The sequence below is a fragment of the Heptranchias perlo genome, chromosome 10 (genome assembly GCF_035084215.1).
Source record: "Heptranchias perlo isolate sHepPer1 chromosome 10, sHepPer1.hap1, whole genome shotgun sequence".
NCBI lineage: Eukaryota > Metazoa > Chordata > Chondrichthyes > Hexanchiformes > Hexanchidae > Heptranchias > Heptranchias perlo.
This window is the reverse complement of record NC_090334.1, coordinates 14187202-14212212: the sequence shown is the minus strand read 5'-3', so window position 1 is coordinate 14212212 and position 25011 is coordinate 14187202. Positions and strand designations below refer to the sequence as shown.

Here is a 25011-nt window from a genome sequence, read left to right as displayed (position 1 = left end):
GGCCACATGCTTCTGAGTTAGGGAAGGGATAATAATGAATCAACCGTTCCTTACCATTACCCACTGACATCCCCCTAATGGAACCTAGTGTACATGGTGTTAGCCGTGGCTTAGTGGGTAGCATTCTCACCTTTGGGTCAGAAGGTCGTGGGTTCGAGTCCTGCTCAAGACCCTTGAGCACATAATCCAGGCTGATTTCCTCAGTGCAGCACTGAGAAAGTGTTGCACGATCAGAGGCACCGACTTTCGGATGAGACATTAAACTCAGGTGGATATAAAAGATCCCATGAGATAATTCAAGAAGAGCTGGGAGTTCTCCCCAGTGTCTTGGTCAATATTCATCCCTCAACCAATAACACTAAAACAGATGATTTGCTGTACACAAATTGGCTGCTGCTTTTCCTATATTACAACAGTGACTACGCTTCAAAAGTAATACATTGGTTGTAAAATGCTTTGGGACAACCTGAGGTCATGAAAAGCGTGATTGAAATGCAAATTATTTCACTTAAAGAGTAAATTTATTTAGAAATGCAGTTATATACATAGTACAATTAAACTTAAATTAACTTTGTACAAATATTAAAATACTATCTTCACACCCATTGCAATATACAGGATTCCAAAGAAACTTTAAAGCAAAAACCAAAGATGCACAGGTTGAGTGACCTCCGACACATTCCACAGCTCCATTCCATTACACTAACAGTCAGGTCACAAGAAACCGTGCTCTTGCCTCTGCATCAACCGCGGGATCGCTGTACAACAGCATCCCGTTCCTCATTTAGGAAACGTTGGAGAATTTATTTATTTACAACAAAAAAAAATGGTAAAATTTAATGAACAATGCACACCTCCCCACTACAGCCAAGACCCCGAGAAGCTGTTAGAAAAGAGCACTGGTTAATCCAAGAGCGAGACTTGGAACACATTCACGCAACACCTTGGCACGGGCACACGCAAAGCCTCTCAGACGGCAGGGCTAGGAAAGTAGAACACCAGGGCTCCTTTTGGAAGTTAGTCTCCGGTTATACCGTGCTGCCGGTTCGAGACTGGTAGCTGCAGAGTCTGATTGTCAGCCGGCAGCAGGTGTAGGCTCACTGATCCCCCCCAAGAGAGAGTGGTGAGAATGTGGAACTCGCTAAACACATGGGAGCGGTTCAGGCAAACAGCATAGATGCATTTAAGGGGAAGTAGGTGAGGGAGAAAGGAATAGAAGGATATGCTGATGGGGTTAGATGAAATAAGGTGGGAGGAGACTCATTTGGAGCATAAACACCAGCATGGACCCGTTGGGCCGAATGGCCTGTTTCTATGCTGTAAAATTCTATGTAATTTCTCTGGGAGTCAACGGAGAGTCACACAGACACCCGCACACAGAGTCCAGGTCCTGGCTAGTTTTGGAGTGCAGGTGGGGAGTATCCATATCACCACCCTCACCTAAAAAACATTACAAATAATACTCTGCTGCAGTTCATAATGGGCCCAGAAGGTCAAAGGGCACACCTGAGCATTATCGTTCGACACTGCGATGGGGCTCCACTCCTGCGCAGCATCAGGCTAAGGAGGTCGAAGAGGCAGTTTCCGCATCTTTCCCCCCCTAATTGGCCTAGAGTTTTTAATCTGGTTTTTTGCCTCTCTCAGGAGATCACATGGTGTTCAGGTGGGGTGGGGAGTTTATATATTGTGATGCACAAGGCATCGCAGTTGTGTGGGACAGGCTGGCTGGACTAGTGGGTCTTTTCCTGCCCGTCATTTTTCGTACGTTCAGCCTCCTGACTTCGAAGTCATACTAAAGGAGTTGACAGATTAGCGGCAACCTTCGACATAGAGGGTCACTGACCCATTTGCAGGATGCTTTACAGCAAGCGCCAGCAGGCTATTCGACTGCAGGGGCATCTTGGCAGAGCCCGATATGTTCCCCCTCCCGAGGCCCCTGCGCACTCTGGCAGACGGTCAGCGGACAGCCATCAGAGACCCCCACCTGCAATCTTCCCTTGCCATCCCAACATCCCGCGCTGACCCAGCACCGGCCAAGGAGTGAACATGGGGCCTTCTCTGCTAATCGCTGAGCCTTCAGGATACCGTGATTACTGGATCACCAATAGTGTGTGTGTGTGTGTGTGTGGTGTTACGGTATCACCAGTGAACATGGGATTACCGCATCCTAGTGCTTGAGGTGGGCACGTTCCAAGTTCTCCGGACCCTGGTCCACTTGGGTTTTTAAATCACTGTGCAACACCTCGATTTTAAAATTCTGATCCTTGTTTTCAAATCCCTCCGTGGCCTCGCTCCTCCCCATCTCTGTAACCTCCTCCAGCCCTACAACCCTCCGAGATCTCTGCGCTCCTCCAATTCTGGCCTTCAGCTGCCTAGGCCCTAAGCTCTGGAATTCCGTCCTTAAACCTCTCTACCTCTCTCTCTCCTCCTTTAAGACACTCCTTAAAACCTACTTCTTTGACCAAGCTTTTGGTCATCTGTCCTAATATCTTCTTACGTGGCTCAGTGTCAATCGCGGTCCTGTGAAGCTCCTTGCGATGTTTCACTATGTTAAAGGTGCTGTATAAATGTATGTTGTTGTTGCTTTAATTCGGGCGAGTCTTGGGTTTTTTTTGGAAACAAATCCATGCATCTCCTCCCCCCCGACTTACTGTTGGACCCTTGCCCTGGAATCCCACTTTTCCTGGCCCTTCAACTAAAGCGGAGGCCAATCCAAGAGAAACACACACGTACACCATTCACGCCAGCAAAGCAAAAAGAAAAAATATATATATTTCCACTTCCATTTTTTATATAAACTGCACGAAGGCTGAAGCCAGGCGAATGAGAATTCCCACCGGGATTTGGTATTCCAGCTATGGAGGACTGCAGTCTCTCGGCATGACGCGAAGGGCATTGGTGGGGGGGGGGCGGGGGATTTTAGACACAGAGGTCCCAGTCTTCATGCCTATGCTATCTCCTTACGTAATCTTACAGGATCAGGGGTGCTTGTTGATCTGCTGCAATGTATCTGGGAGGCCATACTGGTAGTGGAGAGAGAGTGTGGGGGTGCACAACGACCTCCCTTTAAGTGTCAGCCGTGGCTCGGTGGGTAGCCCTCTCGCCTCAGAGTCAGAAGGTCATTGGTTCAAGTCCCACTCCAGAGATTTGAGCACACAATCTAGGCTGACGCTCCACTGCAGTGCTGAGGGAGTGCTGCACTGTCGGAGGTGCTGTCTTTTGGATGAGACGTTAAATCGAGGCCCCATCTGCTCTCTCAGGTGGACGTAAAAGATCCCATGCAGTTATTTCGAAGATCAGAGGAGTTCTCCCCGGTGTCCTGGCCCATATTTATCCCTCAACCAACTTCACTAAAAACAGATTATCTGGTCATAATCTCATTGCTGTTTGTGGGATCTTGCTGTGCGCAAATTGGCTGCTGCGTTTCCTACATTACAACAGTGACTGGACCTCAAAAAAAGCACTTTGGGACATCCTGAGGTTGTGAAAAGTGCTAGATTTCTTTAGTGTTAAAGAACCTACCCTCTTCCACCACCTCATCAGTCACACTTGAATTTCTCGGCCACAGATGTGTAGTTCAGGGGAAGCGCTGCTTTTGACTGATAGGCTGCCTGCTAAAATGCTAGAGCTAGTTTATCAGGGCCGAGAGCGGTCCGCGGGGAGGCCTGAGCTGGTTTATCAGGGCCGAGAGCGGTCTGCGGGGAGGCCTGAGCTGGTTTAACAGGGCCGAGAGCGGTCCGCGGGGAGGCCTGAGCTGGTTCATCCGGGCCAAGAGCGATCTGCGGGGAGGCCTGAGCTGGTTCATCGGGGCCAAGAGCGATCTGCGGGGAGGCCTGAGCTGGTTTATCGGGGCCGAGAGCAGTTTGCGGGGAGGCCTGAGCTGGTTTATCGGGGCCGAGAGCGGTTTGCGGGGAGGCCTGAGCCGCTTTCTCCGCAGGTCGGCCACTGAAGGACCCATCTCCGATTGTCTTCCATTGCAGGTGAGATGTGTTTCACCAATCTGTTCTTGCCTGATCTACCCCATCAGAGTGGTGCAAGTGCCTCACCAATAAATGCCTCCCCCGTCTCATCCTGCAGTGCCCCCCACCACCCCCCCCACCAAACCCTGGGAAGATCCTGAGGTCTCGGAGTTGTGTGAAAAGGGCAAATCGGCCCCTCAGTACACAACGACCTCCCTTTTTGTGTCAGCCGTGGCTCAGTGGGTAGTCCTCTCGCCTCAGAGTCAGAAGGTCATGGGTTCAAGTCCCACTCCAGAGATTTGAGCACAAAATCCCGGCTGACACTCCCAGTGTAGAACTGAGGGAGTGCTGCACTGTCGGAGGTGCCGTCTTTCGGATGAGACATTAAACCGCTGAGGGGTTCAGCTCCAGTGCTGGGATCTTGCGTTGCGATGCTGAACTTTAACCTCGACCAATGTTCAGAGTTGGCTCGTTAGCTCAAGGGCTTGACGTCTGTCTGGTGCGGGGAAGGGGGCTGGTAAGAGGTCGCAGGGCGCGCTAGTGCCTGGTGCGAGGAGGAGGAGGAGGAGGAAGTAGGGATAGCACTAAGGATCGAACCAGAGGCGGGAAAATGCGTTTTAAAAAATGCACAGGTCAAGCTATTTGACTCGTGAAACCCACCACCCAATGACTAGTCTAAATCCTGCACTAGAGGGTCACCATTTCCAGAATTATCCCAATATGAAGGCAGCCTCTCCATAGCTGGAATGTGCTCAGCGCAGAGTGTGGACAGTACCGTGTCCCTGTGAGTCACTCCCGTACCGGGCTTCCATGCTGCAGCTCCTGCTGAAGGGTTCAATGCAGAGTCGGTCAATCGGAGACAGAAAGTCGAGTGCTGAAGAGGAGGAGGAGGAGGAGGAGAAGGAGGAGGAAGCTGAGCAGGTCACCCCCACACCGACGACCTTACGCATCCTTGAGCAAAGGAATATCTGAAACAAAAGGGAACAGGGTTCATGTTAAGAATAAACAGATCAAAGGTCGAACTAGTTGTTCACAACCTTCTAATGGCACACTGACAGAACAGTCTCCCCCGCCTCATAGGGGTGGAGAGGTGGTCTCATCCCTCCCTATCTCTGTAACCTCCTCCAGCCCTACGACCCTCCGAGATCTCTGCACTCCTCCAATTCTGGCCTCTCGTCCAGCCCCCATTTTCTTCACCCCAACATTGACGGCCGTGCCTTCAGCTGTTTACGCCCGAAGATCTGGAATTCCCTCCCTAAACCCCTCCACCTCTCTCTCCTCCTTTAAGACCCTCCTTATTGAACCTACCTCTTTGACCAAGATTTTGGTCACTTGTCCTAATATCTCCTTATGTGGCTCATGTCAACTTTTGTCTGTTTACGCTCCTGTGAAGCGCCTTAGGAAATTTTGCTACATTAAAAGGCGCTATATAAATGCAAGTAATTGTTGTAGTAACGAGTAATTCTGCATTCCCGCCCTTCCAGCGGTGAGTCTCGTGCATAGGGAGCACTGGTTTGGGGAATCTGGGCTGCGTTGTTATAATTGTCTATTGCGATGTCGTAGCCCTGCCTTTGACCCGCTGGGATGTGAAACTACTGCTATAGAGAGGTTTTGGCAAATGTCGAGAAACAGGCCTACAAATATTAGAGACATTTGTATACACAAAAGTGATGGAGAGAGAGAGAGAGAAAGAGAAAAAGAGAGAGAGAGAGAGACACACACACACACACACACACACAGACAACAGAGAAAAGGAGAGAAAGATACAAGGAGAGTGATATAGTGAGGGACTGGGAGAGAAAGGCCGGGAGTGAGAGAGACAGGGAGACAGAGACAAGAGGCAAGGAGAGAGAGTGATATAAAATGAAAGAGATGGACAGAGAGAGATACAGAGAAAGAGAGACAGAGTAAGTGAGCAAGAAAGACAAAGAAATTGGGTCTTCTATTATTTTTAGCTTCCATCTAAAGTGGAGATTAAGTGAAGGAGAGAGAAATGCATGAAACAGATCTCTGTGTTGTAAGTTGGTTAGTGCTCAACAATCATGGGCCCACTGAAGGAGAGAGAGAGAGAGAGAGAGAATGAATGAATGAATGAATGCCAGGCCTCACTGCACTCCAGCTGACATGGATATCACCAAAAAGGGCTGCACTGAGCATGTGTTACAAGGACAACCAATGCCTTTAAGAGGTAAGGCTGTATTCACACGGGCACCAGACGAGATGTGTGGCATCCAGAGAGGGGGGGGGGCGGGGGAAATTTTTTTTTAAAAATCACACACAAGCAGGAGGTAGGAGACAAGCCCAGCACTCGCATCCTGTGTAGCAACTGAGTGTGGTGTGTGATACTTGGGGAAGGACGAACAAAGGGCTATGAAAGTGAGCCCCAACACAACGGCATTCCAAATATCAATAAGATTGCCAATAAAATCAGCCCAAAGAGTCAATGCTGACTCAACCCTGTACATGGCCCCCAATCTGATGGATTTCAGCAGTGGAACATATTGTGTGAACTCAGGCAAACTGCCCCTCAATGGCAAGGAATGTAAAAGTACTCCCTCAACTTCTTTATTAGTAGTTTGGGTCGAGGGTCTTAAATGATTTGCAAAGCATTTCATTATTGTTGGAAGAAAAACACTGGGGGGACTGGGTGGCCCAGTGAGCTGTGCACTGCCGTTTCACCTTTGGCATCTGGATAACAATCCAGCGGAGAGTGACTGGATGGAAGTCTGGTCTCCACTGCTGGCTGTTAAAGAATCCTATTGGATGCTCATCCACAGGCCAGATTAATTCGACTCTAAGCATGAGCTTCAGAGAGGTTCAAGGGTGGCCCTGTGGGGAAGGGGAATTGTCAACCTGGTCCAGTATGGGCGCTCTTCGGAGTTTGGGTTTGAGGATTAGAGGCAATGTGAAGGGAACTTTACTCTGCATCCAACTCATCCTAGACCTGACCAGAATTTGTGGAGAACCTAAGCTATTTAACTAACCTGGGAGTGTTTGGTGGGACAATGTAGAGGGAGCTTTACTCCGTATCTAAATTGTGCTGTACCTGTCCTGGGAGTGTTTGGTGGCACAGTGTAGAGGAAGCTTTACTGTGTATCTAAACCGTGTTGTACCTGTCCTGGGAGTGTTTGATGGGACAGTGAGCTTTGCCCAATAGATGAAAGCAATGCTGGGTTGATAAAAAACGCCTCCCTGATCTTGATGAGAGCAGTGAAAGGCGACTAAAAAAAGTGGTGAAAATGAGATCAGTGTAGTTCAGTAAAAGGAGGGCATCTTGAGCTCATCCAAAACTTTGCAGCCCGTATCATAACTCACATCAATTCCCGTTCACTCATCTTCCCTGTGCTCGCTGACCTACATTGGCTTCCGCTCCGCCAATGCCTCAATTTTAAAATTCTCATCCTTGTTTTCAAATCCCTCCATGGCCTCACCCCCTCCCTATCTCTGTAACCTCCTCCAGTCCTACAACCCTCCGAGGTCTCTGCACTCCTCCAATTCTGGCCTCCTGCGCATCTCCGATTGTCATCGCTCCACCATTGGCGGCCGTGCTTCCAGCTGTCTAGGACCTAATCTCTGGAATTCCCTCCCTAAACCTCTCCACCTCTCTCTCCTCCTTTAAGACGCTCCTTAAAACCTCTCTCTTTGACCAAGATTTTGGTCACCTGTCCCAATATCTCCTTATGTGGCTCGGTGTCAAATTTTGTTTGATAATCGCTCCTGTGAAGCGCCTTGGGACGTTTTACTACAGTTAAGGTGCTGTATAAATGCTAGTTGTTACGCAAACTCATCCCACCCAGCACTTCCTGTTCAACCTCCGCTTCTTCAGTCAAAGTCCTGCAAAACAAAAACAGAAAGCCCTGTCGGAGGCGTCAACTTACCGTCAGCAGATCCCAAAGGGGAGGCGAGCGACAGAAGACTCTGCACGTCACTGCTCTCAGAGTCTTGAGTGTCCGAAGACCGTGACAGCCTGAGCGCGGATCGGCGGGGGTGGGCGGGCGAGGAGAAGGCGGGCTGATGAACCAGAACAGTCTCTGAGCGGCTGCTGCTGCTGCTGCCGCCGTGGGCTTCACCGTCCCCGGGGCTGCCCGGGCTGTCGTCGGTACCTCTGCCGCAGCCAGTGCCCTCCCGCGGAGCCTCCCCTCCTGGGCCGGGCCCCTCCGCCAAGACGATCTGTACCCGGGATCCGGAAGGCGGGATGGCGGCCCCCGAACTGCCGTACACGGCTTCTTCATAGGAAGGCAGCGAGACGGGGACCCCCGTCCACCACGATGGACACTTGATCCCCCGACACACCCTGATCTCGCCTGGGGACACAGAGGCACACACACGGTTGAGCCAAGTAGGACTTTCACATTGACCTAGACCTCAGGAAACCTTGAGGATCAGGAACAGGCCATTCAGCCCCTCAAGCCTGTTCCACCATTCAATTAGATCAAGGCTGATCTGTATCTTAACTCCATCTACCCACCTTGGTTCTGTAACCCTTAATACCCTTACCCAACAAAAATCCATCAATCTCAATTTTGACATTTTCAATTGACCCCCAGCCTCAACAGCCGCGTAAACACTAAACACAAATTTAAATGTGGCTTTGTCTAGCCGGGTTTGTGTCGGAACAGTAACAGCAACGAACCCCCAAACACACAGGATCACTAATAGCCCAGGGTTCATGCCGCATCTGATGGAGAGCCAGATCGTACACTGGAGTAAATTGACCAATCCCATGCTCCCAGTGTTGTAGCCCCGCCTCTATCCTGCTCTCCCATGGAGTGGGAATCTCCCAACTGGGAAGCAGGATTGATGAATTAGCCCTTATGACCCTGCCCCAAATGCACAGCACCTTGTACTCTTTCCTTCTGGCATTGTCATGGGGCTTTTAGGAAAATTGCCCCTTTAATTTGGTGCGTTCACACTCACTTTTTGGCTGGCTGGGCTGATACCTGACTAAGGGGGGGGGGGGGGGGGGGGGGCGGGAAGCTCATGTCCCCCTCCCCCAGTAGCCACTCTTTATGATGTCCAACATTTCTTCACCCTCCCCCCAAATCACTCCCCCAGCATCCCACGCTCCCCCTCCCCCAGCGTCCCGCCCTCCCCACCCTCCCTCCTTCTCGACCCCTTCCCCCACCCCCACTCCCTCCCCCTCTCCCCCACTCCCACCCTCTCCCTCCCCCAGCGTCCAACCCACTGCCTCCTCCCTCCCCCCTCGTCCCGCCTCCTCCCTCCCCCCTCGTCCCGCCTCCTCCCTCCCCCCTCGTCCCGCCTCCTCCCTCCCCCCTCGTCCCGCCCTCTCCCTCCCCCCTCGTCCCGCCCTCTCCCTCCCCCCCTCGTCCCGCCCTCTCCCTCCCCCCCTCGTCCCGCCCTCTCCCTCCCCCCTCGTCCCGCCCCCTCCCTCCCCCCTCGTCCCGCCCCCTCCCTCCCCCCTCGTCCCGCCCCCTCCCTCCCCCCTCGTACCGCCCCCTCCCTCCCCCCTCGTCCCGCCCCCTCCCTCCCCCCTCGTCCCGCCCTCTCCCTCCCCCCTCGTCCCGCCCTCTCCCTCCCCCCTCGTCCCGCGCTCTCCCTCCTCCCGCCCCCTTTCCCCCAGCGTCCCACGCTCTCCCTCCTCCCGCCCCCCCCTCCCCCAGCGTCCCACGCTCTCACTCCCCCAGCGTCCCACGCTCTCACTCCCCCAGCGTCCCACGCTCTCACTCCCCCAGCGTCCCACGCTCTCACTCCCCCCTCCCCCAGCGTCCCCCCATCTCCCTCCCCCAGTATCCCACCCTCTCCCTCCCCCCTCCCCCAGCGTACAACCCTCTCCCTCCTCCCTCCTCCCTCCCCCCTCCCCCAGCGTCCCACCCTCTCCCTCCCCCTCTGACTGCTCTTTACTCACCTGTTGTGGTGAAATGATTTCAGTTTTGGTTGCAGTAAAACAAATAAAACTACCAGGAGGAGGATCAGGGCGACAGAGCTGGCAGTGGATGCAACTATGGAAAGTGTTGGAACTCCAATACTTGGCTCTGTATCTTTATCTAAACGGAGGAGGTTAAACAGAATGAGCACAGCTTTTCAACACCTGTAAATCACATCCATGCCAGGAACCAACAATGCAGTGTGTCTAATAATCTGAGGTACTCGCTAGTAAATAAGGCTGAAGGGGTCTCCACATATCTCACACTCCCTCATCTCTTCTATTGGCAGAGGCTGATATGAATATTAAGAACCCCACAATACATTTCCAAGTAGACTGATCCCATTAAAGTCATGATGTGGAGATGCCGGTGATGGACTGGGGTTGACAATTGTAAACAATTTTACAACACCAAGTTATAGTCCAGCAATTTTATTTTAAATTCACAAGCTTTCGGAGGCTTCCTCCTTCGTCAGGTAAATGTACCTGACGAAGGAGGAAGCCTCCGAAAGCTTGTGAATTTAAAATAAAATTGCTGGACTATAACTTGGTGTTGTAAAATTGTTTACAGATCCCATTAAAAGCAAAGGTCTAGACATTGGGTGTGCCCATATTTGAGGATGTGAGGGGGCAGGGTGCAAGATTGGGTCACAGGTAAGTGGGTCCGTGGGTTGGAGCCCAGATTCGGGACGGGGGTTGGGAGTAGTAGCAACCGTGGGGGGGGGGGGGGGTTTAAACTTGGGGTCAGGAGGACAACTCCTCCTCCTCCGGGCTCCACATTCAGGTACGGCTCATGTCAAAAACTTACCTTGTAGGTAGCAGGTGATCTCTAGGCCCGGTTTCCCCGAGACCGCTGTCACCAGCTGTCTCAGGTCAAACCAATCTTGCAGTCGGAGCAAACCAAACAGGCATTGGGCCCCTTAAGTGCATATGTAAAGGGCCCAATGCCTGCTTCCCTAAAACACCTTTCCCAAAATGGCGGGCGGGGGCCTTCCAGACGGAAATGTGCGCACACTCGCTGCCCGCCATATTGAGGGCTTAGTAGGCTAGTTAGCGTCCGAATTTATAGGCCAATGAGTTGAAGCTGCTGGTGACTGGGATTCAGACACTAACCCTCAGCATGTCGGCAGATTCAGGGACATTTCCGTTTCCCCAGGCCCACGGACGGTGACGCTGGAGAACCAGCAATTTCCATTCATAAGGTGCACCTCGTGCGGAAAAAAAAACGGTCTGAGAAGACAGCGAGTTGGGAGTGAAGGAATTGGTTTAGGGATTGGGGGTGGGTGGGTGGGTGGGTGGGGAAAGAGAATAAGAGAGGGAGATTGAGGGCACGGTTGAAGGTATATGTTTTCAGGAGGCTGCTGAAGGCAGCGAGATGCAGAGGTTTTGGAAGGGAATTCGAGATCAGCCCACCATGGTGGTGTCCTGGCCAATATTTATCCATCAATCAACATCACTAAAAAAAAACAGATTACCTGGTCATTATCACATTGCTGTTTGTGGGATCTTGCTGTGCGCAAATTGGCTGCCCGTTTCCTACATTACACCAGTGACTACACTTCAAAAGTACTTCATTGGCTATAAAGCACTTGATTGTGAAAGACGCCATGTCAATGCAAGTTCTTCCCAGGTTCCAGCGAGTGACCCCAGCACTGACCTGGGTTCAGCCTGCAGCTGACCTCCATCGCGGGCTGCCACTCTCCGTTCTCACAGGTTAGGTACTTGTAGTCTCCCTTCAGCGTGTAGCCCTCATGGCAGAAGTACTCGATGACCGTGCTGGCCACAAAGACATCGCAGCGCGAGGGGTGGCACGTGAAGCCGCCATTCTCCGGTTGCAACGGTTGCCGGCAGTCTGTAGACAATGAAAGGACAGAAATCAGTGAACGTTCGGAAATGGCCGATTTACTAACCACGCTTTAAAATTCAAACATGAGGTACAGAGCTGCTCTGCTGCCTGTATCCTAACTCGCACCAGGTCCTGTTCTCCAATCACCCCTGTGCTCGCTGATCTACATTGAGTTTCAGTTTGGCAATGCCTTGATTTTAAAATTCTCATCCTCGTGTTCAAATCCCTCCATGAACCTCGCCCCTCCCTATCTCCGTAACCTCCTCCAGCCCTACAACCCTCCGAGATCTCTGCGCCCCTCCAATTCTGGCCTCTTGTGAATCCCTGATTTCCTTCGCCCCACCATTGGCGGCCGTGCCTTTAGCTGCCTGGGCCCTAAGCTCTGGAATTCCCTCCCCAAACCTCTCCGCCTCTCTCCCCTCCTTTATGACGCTCCTTAAAACCTACCTCTTTGACCAAGCTATTGATCACCTGTCCTAATATTTCCTTAAGTGGCTCAGAGTCAAATTGTGTCTGATTACGTTCCTCTAAAGCGCCTTGGAATTTTTACTACGTTAAAGGCGCTATATAAATGCAAGTTGTTGATGTTGGCAGTCACACGTCTGTAGGAACAGAGTGGTGCAGTGGATTAGATGCTGACCTTTCACCTCAGAGGAGTTCAGCTCAGAACAAGTTGAAATTCTTCTCTGCCGGCTGGCTCCAACGGCCCATAAGGAAATATATTTAGATGGGCTCAGTCACATAATTAATGGCCATTTCAATGAGGTCACTTCTCATTCTCCTAAACTCCTTCTTTCTCTCCTCACAGGACAACCCTCTCATTCCAGGAATCAATCTAGTTGAGAGAGAACTTTTTCATGCATCTACCCATTTTAAATCTGGGAGCGTCTGACACGGACACTGGGTGCCTGAAACGGAAGGTGATCCATTCCCCAGGGCTAACAACCCTTCTTATGATGGCCACATAGTTGACTAAAGAAAAGACAACTGCACTTGGACTGGACATATTGCAGGACCTCATGAAGCTCCTAAATGGTCCGTCAACTAATTAGGAGGCACATTAAGTTGGATGGGAGCAGGAAGTTACAAAGTTACATTAACAACGGCGATGCGGCCGGCGCCATTTTGAAAGGGGTCCTACCACCGGGCGTCCAAAGTGCTCGCCTGTTCCAGGCGATTGGCCCCTTTTAATATGGGAATTGGGTGACGTAAATAGGACCCCGATTGCCATTTTAGGTCGGGACTGGTTCTGACGAAAGGTCATCGACCTGAAACGTTAACCCTGTTTCTCTCTCCACAGATGCTGCCTCACTTGCTGAGCTTTTCCTGCATTTTCTGTTTTTATTTCAGATTTGCAGCATCCGCAGTATTTTGCTTTTGAGCAGGGGAGTTCTCCCCGGTGTCCTGGCCAGTCCCTCAACCAAGATCACTAAAATGGATTAACTGGTCATTATCACATTGCATTTCCTACATTACAACAGTGACTACACTTCAAAAGTACTCAAGCGCTTTACAGCCAATTTGGGACATCCCGAGGTCATGAAAGGCTCAATATAAATGCAAGTTCTTTCTTTCTTACTGCAGTTAGTAACTGGGCAAAATGTTCTCCATAGCAACGGCCAAGAGACTCATTCTGGTGCTATGAATTATTAAAACAGATTGTCATTCTGCTGGTTTTCATTAGGAGTTGGGCAAAACCACACCTCAGCCACAGGCTAACGTCAGTAAATAACGAGGTCAGCAATTGAGCAACACCACGATTAATGGTGCAGATAGCTCCCAGCGGGAATGGTCAGGACATTGCACAAAGCACCACTTATTGACTGTATCTCTACTGATGTTAATCCAGCTCCCTCACACTGTCACTCAGTAACCCCTCCCCCCAGGACCCTGTGTTACTGACTGTATCTCTACTGATGTTAATCCAGCTCCCTCACACTGTCACTCAGTAACCCCTCTCCCCCAGCACCCTGTGTTACTGACTGTATCTTTACTGATGTTAATCCAGCTCCCTCACACTGTCAGTCTCAGTGGGATGACATGGACCCGGAGCAGGTTAGCCAGAATGAAGTGGAAGTAGCAAATGATCAGATGGTTATGGTGACACATATTTATCTTTAGTATTATAGCTAGAGAAGCTGGGATTGTTCTCCTTAGAACAGAGAAGGTTAAGGGGAGATTTAATAGAGGTGTTCAAAATTATGAGGGGTTTTGAAGAGTAGATGGGGAGAAACCATTTTCACTGACAGGAAGGTTGGTAACCAGAGGAGACAGATTTAAGGTAATTGGCAAAAGAACCAGAAGGGAGATGAGGATAAATTTCTTTATGCAGTGAGTTATGGTGATCTGGAATGCACTGCCTGAAAGGGTGGTGGGAGCATGTTAATAGTAACTTTCAAAAGGGAATTAGATGTATACTTGAAAAAAAAACGTGCAGGGCTAGGGGAAAAAGCAGGGTAGTGGGACTAAATGGATAGCTCTTTCGAAGAGCCGGCACAGACACAATGGGCTGAATGGCCTCCTTCTGAGCTGTATCATTCTATGATTGAGTTTCAACCCAGCAGAAACATCGCCGTAGATGAGCAAGCATCCCTCGTGGTCTCACACCATCACAAGGGTTGTCCAAACCCTTGTTCTAAGGAGAACAATCCCAGAGAAGCTGGGATTGTTCTCCTTAGAACAGAGAAGGTTAAGGGGAGATTTAATAGAGGTGTTCAAAATTATGAGGGGTTTTGAAGAGTAGATGGGGAGAAACCATTTTCACTGACAGGAAGGTTGGTAACCAGAGGAGACAGAGGAGACAGATTGCCCAACTCCACTTTCCCAATCCTCCTCAGGATTCATTCTGTCCACATGCACACACAGAATAGTCCTTCATTTTCACCCTACCTGGACGGTGGTGGCAGTATCACCGTGTTCATTGTGACTTCAAAGGAGGCAGGAACACATTCAGTGCGGGCAATACTTCAGAGTTCCATACCCCCTCCCTCGTTGCTCCCCTGCTCTCCTGAAGGCTCTTACTCTATAGGTTCTTGTTAACCCTCCTCCCCATGCACACATCTCCATCCCATGATTACCATCGTAGATAGCCACTTGACCAGTCAACAAGCACTCAAAATCAAATCCATCTTTTCAAGTGTCAGCTGTGACGCAGTTGGCAGCCCTCTCTCCTGAGTCACAAGGTCATGGGCTCACGTTCCACTCCAGAGACTTAAGCACAAAATCTAGGCCAACACTCCCAGTGCAGTACTGAGGGAGTGCTGCACTGTCGGAGGTGCCGGCTTTCAGATGGGACATTAAACAGAGTCCCCGTCCGCCCACTCTCCATATAAAAGCTGTTTGTGGGACCTTGCTGTGCTCAAGTTGGCTGACGGGTTTCCCTACATTACAACAGTGACTACACTTCAAAAATACTTCACTGGCTGTAAAGGACTTTGGGACGTCCTGAGGCCGTGAAAGGCGCTATAGAAATGCAAGTCTTTCTTTTCAATTACAAACTAGTTCAGTGCCAAAAGGGTTAACAATACCACTGATAGCTTAGCTGGACAGCTGCCACAGTCCTGTCCAGAATATGACACTGCCCTCAACGGACTGTCCATTGTTAGAGGAAATGATCAGATCAGACAAACAATAGCAGCACACAGTCCATGGGCAGGGTACAAGCTGAGCTCACCCTCACTTCGCACGAGATAGAGGGAGAAGAGAGAATGGGGGAGAGGCACAGCAAGAGATAGAGGGAGAAGAGAGAATGGGGGAGAGGCAGAGCAAGAGAAAGACAGAGGGGAGAAAAAGGCAGACAGACACAAAGGGAGAGACAGGATACACACACAGAGAGACAGACAGAGGAGAGAGCATGAGACAGATAGAGATACACACACACACACACACACACACACGATAGAGATATATGCATAAAGAAAGAGACACACACAGCAGAGGAAAGAGCACAAGACAGAAAGAGTGAGCTAGAGAGAGAGAGAACAGGACACACAAAGGGAGTGAAAGACAGAGGAGAAAGACAGAGGATGCACGACAGAAAGAGTGAGAGAGAGAGCGACACACACACACACACACACACACACACACACAGAGGAGAGATACAAATGAGAGAGTGAGGCCTCAGAGCCAAAGCGCTTTACAACCAATTAAGTTCTTTTGAAGTGAAGATACTGTTGTAATGTAGGAAACGCGTCAAGACAATTTCCACACAGAGCAAGGTCCCACAAACAGCAATGTAATAATGATGTTGGTTGTGGGATAAATATTGGCCAGAACACCAGGGAGAACTCCCCTGCTCTTTTTCAAATAGTGCCGTGGTATCTTTTACCATAAGAGAGATAGGAACAGGAGTAGGCCATTCGGCCCCAGGGCCTACGTCCACCTGAAAGAGCAGGTGGGGCCTCGGTTTAACGTTTCATCCAAAAGATGGCACCTCCAACAGTGCAGCACTCCCTCAGTACTTCACTGGGGTGTCGGCCTAGATTCGGTGCTCAAGTCTCTGGAGTGAGGCTTGAACCCTACAATCTTCTGACTCAGAGTAAAACTCCACAATGTAACTGGAAAAAAAAACACAGGCACACATCGGAACGTGTTGCAGAGGGAAAGCAAGAGACAGACAGACAGAGACACAGACCAGAAGAGCAAGGCAGTGCCTTCAATAAGTTGAACGAGAGTTTAGTAAAAGTATAACTGTGGTTTTGTTAATTTTGTGACATGGCAACTCCCTAGGGAATCACCTGATCAGTGTACAAAAGGCTTCGTCTTGACATAATTGAGATTGCTCGATTACTGTACCATGCGAGGATAATCAGACCTTTGTACCAACAGAGAACAGAGAATGTGATCACTTACACTACTTAACCCAGATTCTCTCTTCCCGGAGAGATAAACAAAAAAAACAATGACTCCAATCAAAGATCCCAGTTGCAGGTCAGTCACGCACATTAATGTTCAACATAGAGAGGTTCCTCAGTGTTACCGAGTGAAAGGGAAAGCTCCCCGTGGGCAGGCAGTCGCTGTGGGGAAAATAGGCCGAATCCTCCGATAAAAGACCTCCCCCTGGAGCCAAACCCCAGGGAGCCAGGATTCAACCCGGAAAGGCCCAGTGGAGAAACAAAAAAAAGGGTCAACACAAGATCTTTGTTCCCTCCCCTGCCCCCCTCCCCCACAAGACTTAAAGGGGCCATCACTTCCTCAGCAGAGTGTGGAATCTGTCAGTGGGGGAGGGGACTACGAGAAGCGAGGCACTCAAATCTGCCTGCTCATGGGAACGCCAGCCTGCACTTACATAACGGTAGGAACAACAAAGCAGAACTAGCATTTATATAGGAGGGATCAGACAGGGGCAAATGCGAGGCAGTCTAAGATGGGATTGGAGTGCATGTGCGTAAATTCACGTAGCATGGTAAATAAGATTGGTGAGCTGCAGGCTCAAATTGCACATGGGACTATGATTAGTGGCAATAAGAGAGACCTGGCTCAAAGAAGGGGAGGATTGTGTTTTTTATATTTCTGGCTACAAAGTATTCAGGAAAGATAGGGAAGGAGAGAAAGAAGGGGCGGTTGAAACTAATAGAGCACTGGAAAGGGATGATGTAGTTGAGGGGTCAAAGACAGAAACTATTTAGTTAGAATTAAGGAACAATAGAGGAGCTATTACACCACTGGGTGTATACTATAGGCCACCAAATAGTGGGAAGGAGATAGAGGAGAACATTTTCAGGCAAATTACAGAAAGATACAAGAACTATAGAGTAGTGATAATGGGGGACTTTAATTATCCAAATAAAGACTGGGACAGAAACAGCATAAAGGGCAAAGAGGGGGAGGAATTCCTGAAACGTGTTCAAGAAAACTTTCTGCAACAGTGTGTTACCAGCTCAACCAGAAAGGAAAGAGTGCTGGATCTAGTTCTGGGGAATGGAAGTGGGGGAGCATTTGGGGAACAGTGATCATAATATCATTAGGTTTAGAATAGTTATTGAAAAGGACAAGGCACAATCAAATGTGAAAATGCTTAACTGGAGGAGGGCAAATTTCAGTGAGTTAAAAAGGGATCTTGCCCAGATGGATTGGAATCAAAAATTGGTAGGTAGAACAGTAATTGAACAATGGGAGGCCTTCAAGGAGGAGTTGGTTTGGGTACAGTGTAGACACATCCCTATGAGATAGAAATGAAGGGCATCCAAAGCTAGAATTCTCTGGATGACTAAAGACATAGAGATTAAAATGGAACAGAGAGGAGGCTTATGACGAATGTAAGGTTCATAATACAATAGAGAACCAGGCTGAATACAGAAAGTACAGAGGAGATCTAAAATGGGAATAAGAGGGGCAAAGAGAGTGTATGAGAATAAATTAGTGGCCAACATAAAAGGGAACCCAAAAGTCTTTTATAAACATATAAATAGTAAAAGGGCAGTCAAAGGAAGGGTGGGACCGATTAAGGACAAAAAAGGAAATCTTCTTGTGGAGGAGAGGGTATGGCCAAGGCACTAAATGAATACTTTTCATCGGTCTTCACTAGAGAACAGGATGCTGCCATTGTAGCATAAAGGAGAAGACAGTAGCTAAATTCGATAGGATAAAAATAGATAAAGAGGGGGTACTTGATAGGTTGGCAGTACTCAAAGTAGAAAAGTCACCTGGTCCAGATGGGATGCATCCTGGGCTGCTGAGGGAAGTAAGGATGGAAATTGCGGAGCCTCTGGCCACAATCTTCCAATCCTCCTTAGATATGGGGATGGTGCCGGAGGACTGGAGGATTGCAAATGTTACACCCCCGTTCAAAAAAAGGGAGAGGGATAAACCCGGCAATTACAGGCCAGTCAGTCTAATGTCGGTGGTGGGGAAACTTTTAGAGGCAATAAATCGGGACAAAATAAATTGTCACTTAGAAAAGTATGGGCTAATAAATCAAAGTCAGCACAGATTTGTTAAAGGAAAATCGTGTTTGACTAACTTGATTGAGTTCTTTGATGAAGTAATGGAGAGGGTTAATGAGGGTAGTGTAGTTGATGTGTAAATGGACTTTCAAAAGGTGTTTGATAAAGTACCACATAATAGACTTGTTAGCAAAATTGTAGCCCATGGAATTAAAGGGACGGTGGCAGCATGAATACAAAATCGGCTAAGGGACAGAAAGCAGAGAGTAGTGGTGAACGGTTGTTTTTCAGACTGGAGGGAAGTATACAGTGGTGGTCCCCAGGGGTCAGTATTAGGACCACTGCTCTTGTTGATATATGTTAATGACCTGCCTTGGATATAGAGGGCTTAATTTCAAAGTTTGCAGATGACACAAAACTCGGAAATGTAGTAAACAACATGGATGATAGTAACAGACTTCCAGAGGACATAGACAGACTGGTGAAATGGGCAGACACCTGGCAGATAAAATTTAACGCAGAGAAGTGTGAAGTGATACATTTTGGTAGGACGAATGGAGGAGAGGCAACATAAACTAAATGGACAATTTTAAAGGGGATGCAGGAACAGAGAGACCTGGGGATGCACATACACAAATCTTTGAAGGTGGCAGGACAAGTTGAGAAGGCTGCTAAAAATGCATGTGGGATCCTGGGCTTTATTAATGGAGGCATAGAGTACAAAAGCAAGGAAATTACACTAAACCTTTGTGAAACACTGGTTAGGCCTCAGCTGGAGTATTGTGTTCAAATCTGGACACCACACTTAGGAAGGATGTCAAAGCCTTAGAGACGGGGCAGAAGAGATTTACTAGAATGGTATCAGGGATGAGGGACTTCAGTTATGTGGAGAGACTGGAGAAGCTGGTGTTATTCTCCTTAGAACAGAGAAGGCGAAGGGGAGATTTAGTAGAGGTGTTCAAAATCATGAACAGTTTTGACAGAATAAATAAGGAGAAACTTAGATCAGTGTAAATAAGGAGTGGCAGAAGGGTTAGTAACCAGAGGACACAGATTTAAGGTGATCAGTAAAAGAGCCAGTGGCGACATGAGGAAATATTTTTTTATGCAGAGAGTTGTGATGATCTGGAATACACTGCCTGAAAGGGTGGTGGAAGCAGATTTAATAATCACTTTCAAAAGGAAACTGGATAAATACTTGAAGGGAAATAGTTTGCAAGGCCATGGGGAAAGAGCAGGGGAGTGGGACTAATTGGATAGCTCTTTCAAAGAGCCGGCACAGGCATGATGGGCCGAATGGCCTCCTCCTGTACTGGATCTACTGTGATACTAAGACATAGTGGCTTTAAATGTAATAAAAACGTCCCAAGGTGCTTCACAGGAGCACATTCAGACAAAATTTGACACCGAGCCACATGAGCAGATATTAGGACAGGTGGTCAAAGAGGTAGGTTTTAAGGAGCGTCTGAAAGGAGGAGAGAGAGGTAGAGAGGCGGAGAGGTTTAGGGAGGGAATTCCAGAGATTAGGACCTAGACGGCTGAAGGCACGGCTGCCAATGGTGGAGCGATAAAAATCGCAGATGTGCAAGAGGCCAGAATTGGAGGAGCGCAGAGATCTCGGAGGGTTGTAGGGCTGGAGGAGGTTACAGAGATAGGGAGGGACGAGGCCTTGCAGGCACGGACTAAATAGAGCCATCTGGAGCTCAGCTTTAGGCTGGAATACAATTCCCCCATTCTCTCCTCACAGGCCAGAGAGCAGTAGGGCTCCTCCATCTGGCTAGGCTCAGGAATCCCAAGATGTCGGTGGAAAGTCTCCAAGACCTGGGCGGCTTGCTCCGTGGCTCAAAATGGCCGAGTGAGCAGGCCCAGCTTAAACTGGCCCTGCATCAACATTGATGTCTGTGGCCAATTGGACTGCTGCGCTTCCCGACAAAAACAACAGCGACTACACTTCAAAACAATTTGTTGGCTCTACGGGAAAGACGCTAAGTACTTTCTTTCTCGGAATCTGTCCTTTGATGGATGGTTTCCTCTCAAACTCAGCTCTGCTTCATTATCAAGAGCAGTTAGGGACATAGCAACAGGAGTAGGCCAAGTGTGTCTGTGACACTGGGGGAGGGGGGGCTGTGAGTCGTGGACACCGGGGGAGGGGGGGCTGTGAGTCGTGGACACTGGGGGAGGGGGGGCTGTGAGTCATAAACAATATCCAACTTGTCCTCATAATTTAACTCTTTTAGCCCCGGTATCATTCTGGTGAATTTGTGCTGCTCCCCCTCCAAGACCAATATATCCTTCCTGAGGTGCGGTGCCCAGAACTGAATGCAGTTGGGGTCTAACCAGAGCTCTGTACAGCCATAACAACTTCCTCCCCTTTGTATTCCGGCCCTCTTGAGATAAAGGCCAACATTCCATTAGCCTTTTAAATTATTTTTTGTACCTGTCCACTAGCTTTTAATGATTTCTGTACTTGGACCTCTAAATCTCTCTGCTTCTCCACAGTTCCTAGCTTCACACCATTTAGAAAATACTCTGATCGATCTTTCTTAGATCCAAAGTGGATGACCTCATTGAACTCCATCTGCCACAGTTGGATGAACTTCACGACTAGTGGTTGTGTACAAATATATTCTCCTCTAACTTTTCTCTTCTGCTTTCTCTTTATTTGGTCAAGTTTTCTCTCAATGGAGAGCAAAGGAAGCGAACATACAGCCTTGGGGGCAAGGTGGTATCCCAGAATCTGTAGCACTTGCAAAGACCCCACATTAAGCCTCCATAGCTTTAGTAGAGGCCTTTCTGCACAGCTATGAATTCTGGGATAGCCTCGCTTCCATACTGAACCTTTGCTTTATTTTGTCCTTCAGTGAAGGAAAGCGAGAGAAGTGCTGGGAACAACCGACAGTCTGTGGAGGCATACGATCTGTGCATCCTCTGTAAAAGACTCCAGCCAAATGGAGGCAGAGTTGGTAGCCATTGGTTATTGATACTTGGATACGGTTGTCTCAAATCAGGAGGTAGCTGCCCAGACTGGGATATCCTGCTGGCAAGTTGGGGGAGGTGGGGGGAAAGAGAACAAGGGATCCATCAAGACCAAACTTCAGAAGTACAATGAGATATAAATCCTTACACAGGAATTACATCAATAAACTTCCACCAAGTACCAATGGAGACCTTCTCGGTGAATTACATGCAATTAAAAGAAAAAAAGGAAAAAGAACTCTCATTAAGGAAGCTCGACACCAAAGCAGCCCATTCACCACCTTAAACATTCACTCCCTCCACCACCGGTACAGCGTGGCTGCAGTGTGTACCATCTACAAGATGCACTGCAGCAACTCGCCAAGGCTTCTTTAACAGCACCTCCCAAACCCGCGACCTCTACCACCTAGAAGGACAAGGGCAGCAGGTGCACGGGAACAACACCACCTGCACGTTCCCCCCCAAGTCACACACCATCCATATATTGCCGTTCCTTCACCGTCGCTGGGTTAAAATCCTAGAACTCCCTACCTAACAGCACTGTGGGAGAACCTTCACCACATGGACTGCAGCGGTTCAAGAAGATGACCCACCAGCACCTTCTCAAGGGCAATTAGGGATGGGCAATAAATGCCGGCCTCGCCAGCGGTGCCCACATCCCAAGAATGACTTTTAAAAAATTATACAGCGCCTTCCATGAACTCGGATTGTCTGAAGCCCATCACAGCCATTGCAGTGATGGGTACATTGACGGTTTATGGTGGTGTTTGAACCCATAAGAGTGAAGCAAAGGTCATCCCTACTGAACCCTCGCAACAGAATGACAGCCACCCATCCTCAGACATCGACCATCTTTATTACGTCGGGTATGCGTGTACGAGTGAGCGGACGCCAGTGAGAAGGGGGTGAAAGAAACAGCTCCAAGGGTTCGCAACAAGGAATCGCCACAGTGGCCCACGCACACTGGAAGCAGATGGAGCAGTATAACCATCCTCATTTATTAATAAAAGATTAACTGGAAGGGATGATTCTAACCACAGTCTATCAATTATTAATTAAGTTGCGATGAATTGAAACCAGACTGCAGTCACAGCTCACAGCTCCATCTGTACAGCCTTAGCCGTGACTCAGTGGATAGCACTCTCACCTCTGAGTCAGAAGGTCGTGGGTTCAAGCCCCACTCCAGAGACTTGAGTACTAAATCCAAGCCAACACTCCCAGTGCAGTACTGAGGGAGTGCTGCACTGTCAGGGGTGCTGCCTTTCAGATAAACCGAGGCCCCGTCTGCCCCCTCAGGTGGATGTAAAAGATCCCAGGGCGCAATTCGAAGAAGAGCAGGGGAGTTCTCCCCAGTGTCCTAGGCAATCTTTATCCCTCAACCAACATCACTAAAACAGATTATCTGATCATTATCACTCTTCCGTTTGTGGGACCTTGCCGTGTTTCCCACATTATAACAGTGACTACACATCAAAAAGTACCTAATTGGCTGCGTAGCGCATTGGGGCGTCCTGAGGTGGTGAAAGGCGCTATATAAATGCAAGTTCTTTCTTTAAAGCTCCCGACACAACTCGAAGGATCTCACTCCTGCATGCTTTGGCTTCAGCCTCCTTACGCTGAAATGCAAACTCGTTTTAAACACACCTTCAGCCCCTACCCGCAGAGCGGAAAGTACAATCTCACAGCGAAGGCGCTCACTGGTCACCTTAACAGTAAGTGAACCCGTCCTGTGATTGGTCTAGTTTTAGTAGTACAGGCTAGCTGGCAACCGCATCCTAAAGACCTGTGACCTTCAACCTCTGACACAGTGTTCCATTCTCACGGCAACTGTTAGCAATGTTAGTGGAAGGGCTGGGAAATGTAAACTGATCTGGGGACAGGAATGGGGGCAGGGGGTGGGACCAGGATTAGGGTTTGGGATAGAGGCAGGAATGGAATCAGGGCTTGGGATAGGGTCAGGAGGCAGGGTGGGATCTAGGTTTGGGACAGGGGCAGGGAGTGGGATCGGGGCTTTAATGCTGATGTTTGTTTTGCAGCTGGTGGAAGCTCATTGCAAACCTTATTAACATTAACATACACAACAACATCGTGAACCACAAGAGGTAAGAGGACCAATGGACAGGCGGCAACCCCAAAGCGGTCACGACCGGACAGGCGAAAGTTTGAAAGTACGAGAGAGAGAATTTTCTTAGTTAGTTCACTGATTACCCCCAGGACCTGTCGCTACGTTGTGAGATAATCTCACAGGCAGAGCGTTAAAGACGTGGACTAGACTGCAACTTCCATCACACATCGAAGGCCCAGCATCGTGCGGCCCTTAAAACAGTAAGGTGTTGGGGGGGAAAGGGGAGAGGAAGGGAGTGAGGAAAGTGGTACATTAGGTTTATATTTGCTATTTCAGGGTTTTGGACAGGAGCAGGAAGTAGCATCAGGATTTGGGAGGGGGGGGGGGGGGGTGGGTGGCGAGAGTGGGGGAGCAGGGGGGCGTGAGCGGGGCAGGTCGGGAGGGGCCGGAAACGTGGGGGCATTAAGTTTCGTTGCCGTTTTCAGTTGCGTCAACATGCAACGATCTGCCTTGAATCAACAAAAAGCTTCACACCGTCAGCCACATCCTGCCAGCAGCTGCCGCAACCCAAGATACAGCGGGCCTCTCTCCTGCCCACTGTCATCTCTTACATCCTTTCCAAAAAAAAACACAGCAGCTGGTGCCAACCTTGTTTGCAGCTCAGCTGTGAAATGTATCCGCCTAGCGGCAGATGGGCCCACCCTGCAGGCGTAGGCCCCGACGGCATCTGAATTAAACAGCTGTGTCCTATTGACCTCTGGTGTGTGTCCTAGCAACCTGGAGTGGGGGAGGGCGAAGGTCAGTGCACAGTGGCTACTGGGCAAAGGTACAAACTACTCATTACTCCAGAGACTCGAGCACAAAGTCCAGGCTGACACTCCAGTGCAGTACTGAGGAAGCGCTGCACTGTCAGAGGTGCCGTCTTTCGGTTGAGATGTTAAACAGAGATCTCGTCTGCCCTCTCAGGTGGATGCAAGAGATCCCATGGCACTATTTGAAGAAGAACAGAGGAGTTCTCCCCGGTGTCCTGGTCAATATTTATTCCTCAACCGACATCAATAAAAGCAGATTATCTGGTCATTATCACATTGCTGTTTGTGGGATCTTGCTGTGCGCAAATTGATTGGCGTGTTTCCTACATTACAAGTGACTACACTTCAAAAAGTACTTCATTGGCTGTAAAGCCCTTTGAGACGTCCTGAGGTCATGAAAGGCGCTGTATAAATGCAAGTCTGTCTTTATTTAAGTGCCTTTCACAACCTCACGATGTCCCAAAGTGCTTCACAGCCTTTTGAAGTGTCTTGAGCATATAATCTAGGCTGACACTTCAATACAGTACTGAGGGCGTGCCTCTGGCAAATGTATTCTTTTTTCTTAAAAAAAGAAGAGGTTACCAA

At 49.2% G+C, this 25011-nt stretch overlaps 1 protein-coding gene across 1 annotated transcript in view; it reads right to left on the bottom strand.

Moving 5' to 3' along the window:
* Nucleotides 1–499: 499 nt before the first annotated feature.
* Nucleotides 500–25011, bottom strand: part of LOC137326294 (sushi domain-containing protein 6-like) — a 47369-nt gene continuing 22857 nt past the window's right edge. The window contains 5 exon segments of the mRNA XM_067991245.1: nucleotides 500–4927; nucleotides 7838–8216; nucleotides 8218–8263; nucleotides 9826–9964; nucleotides 11501–11695. Coding sequence (XP_067847346.1) covers nucleotides 4902–4927; nucleotides 7838–8216; nucleotides 8218–8263; nucleotides 9826–9964; nucleotides 11501–11695 — 785 coding nt within the window. The 3' untranslated portion in view covers nucleotides 500–4901.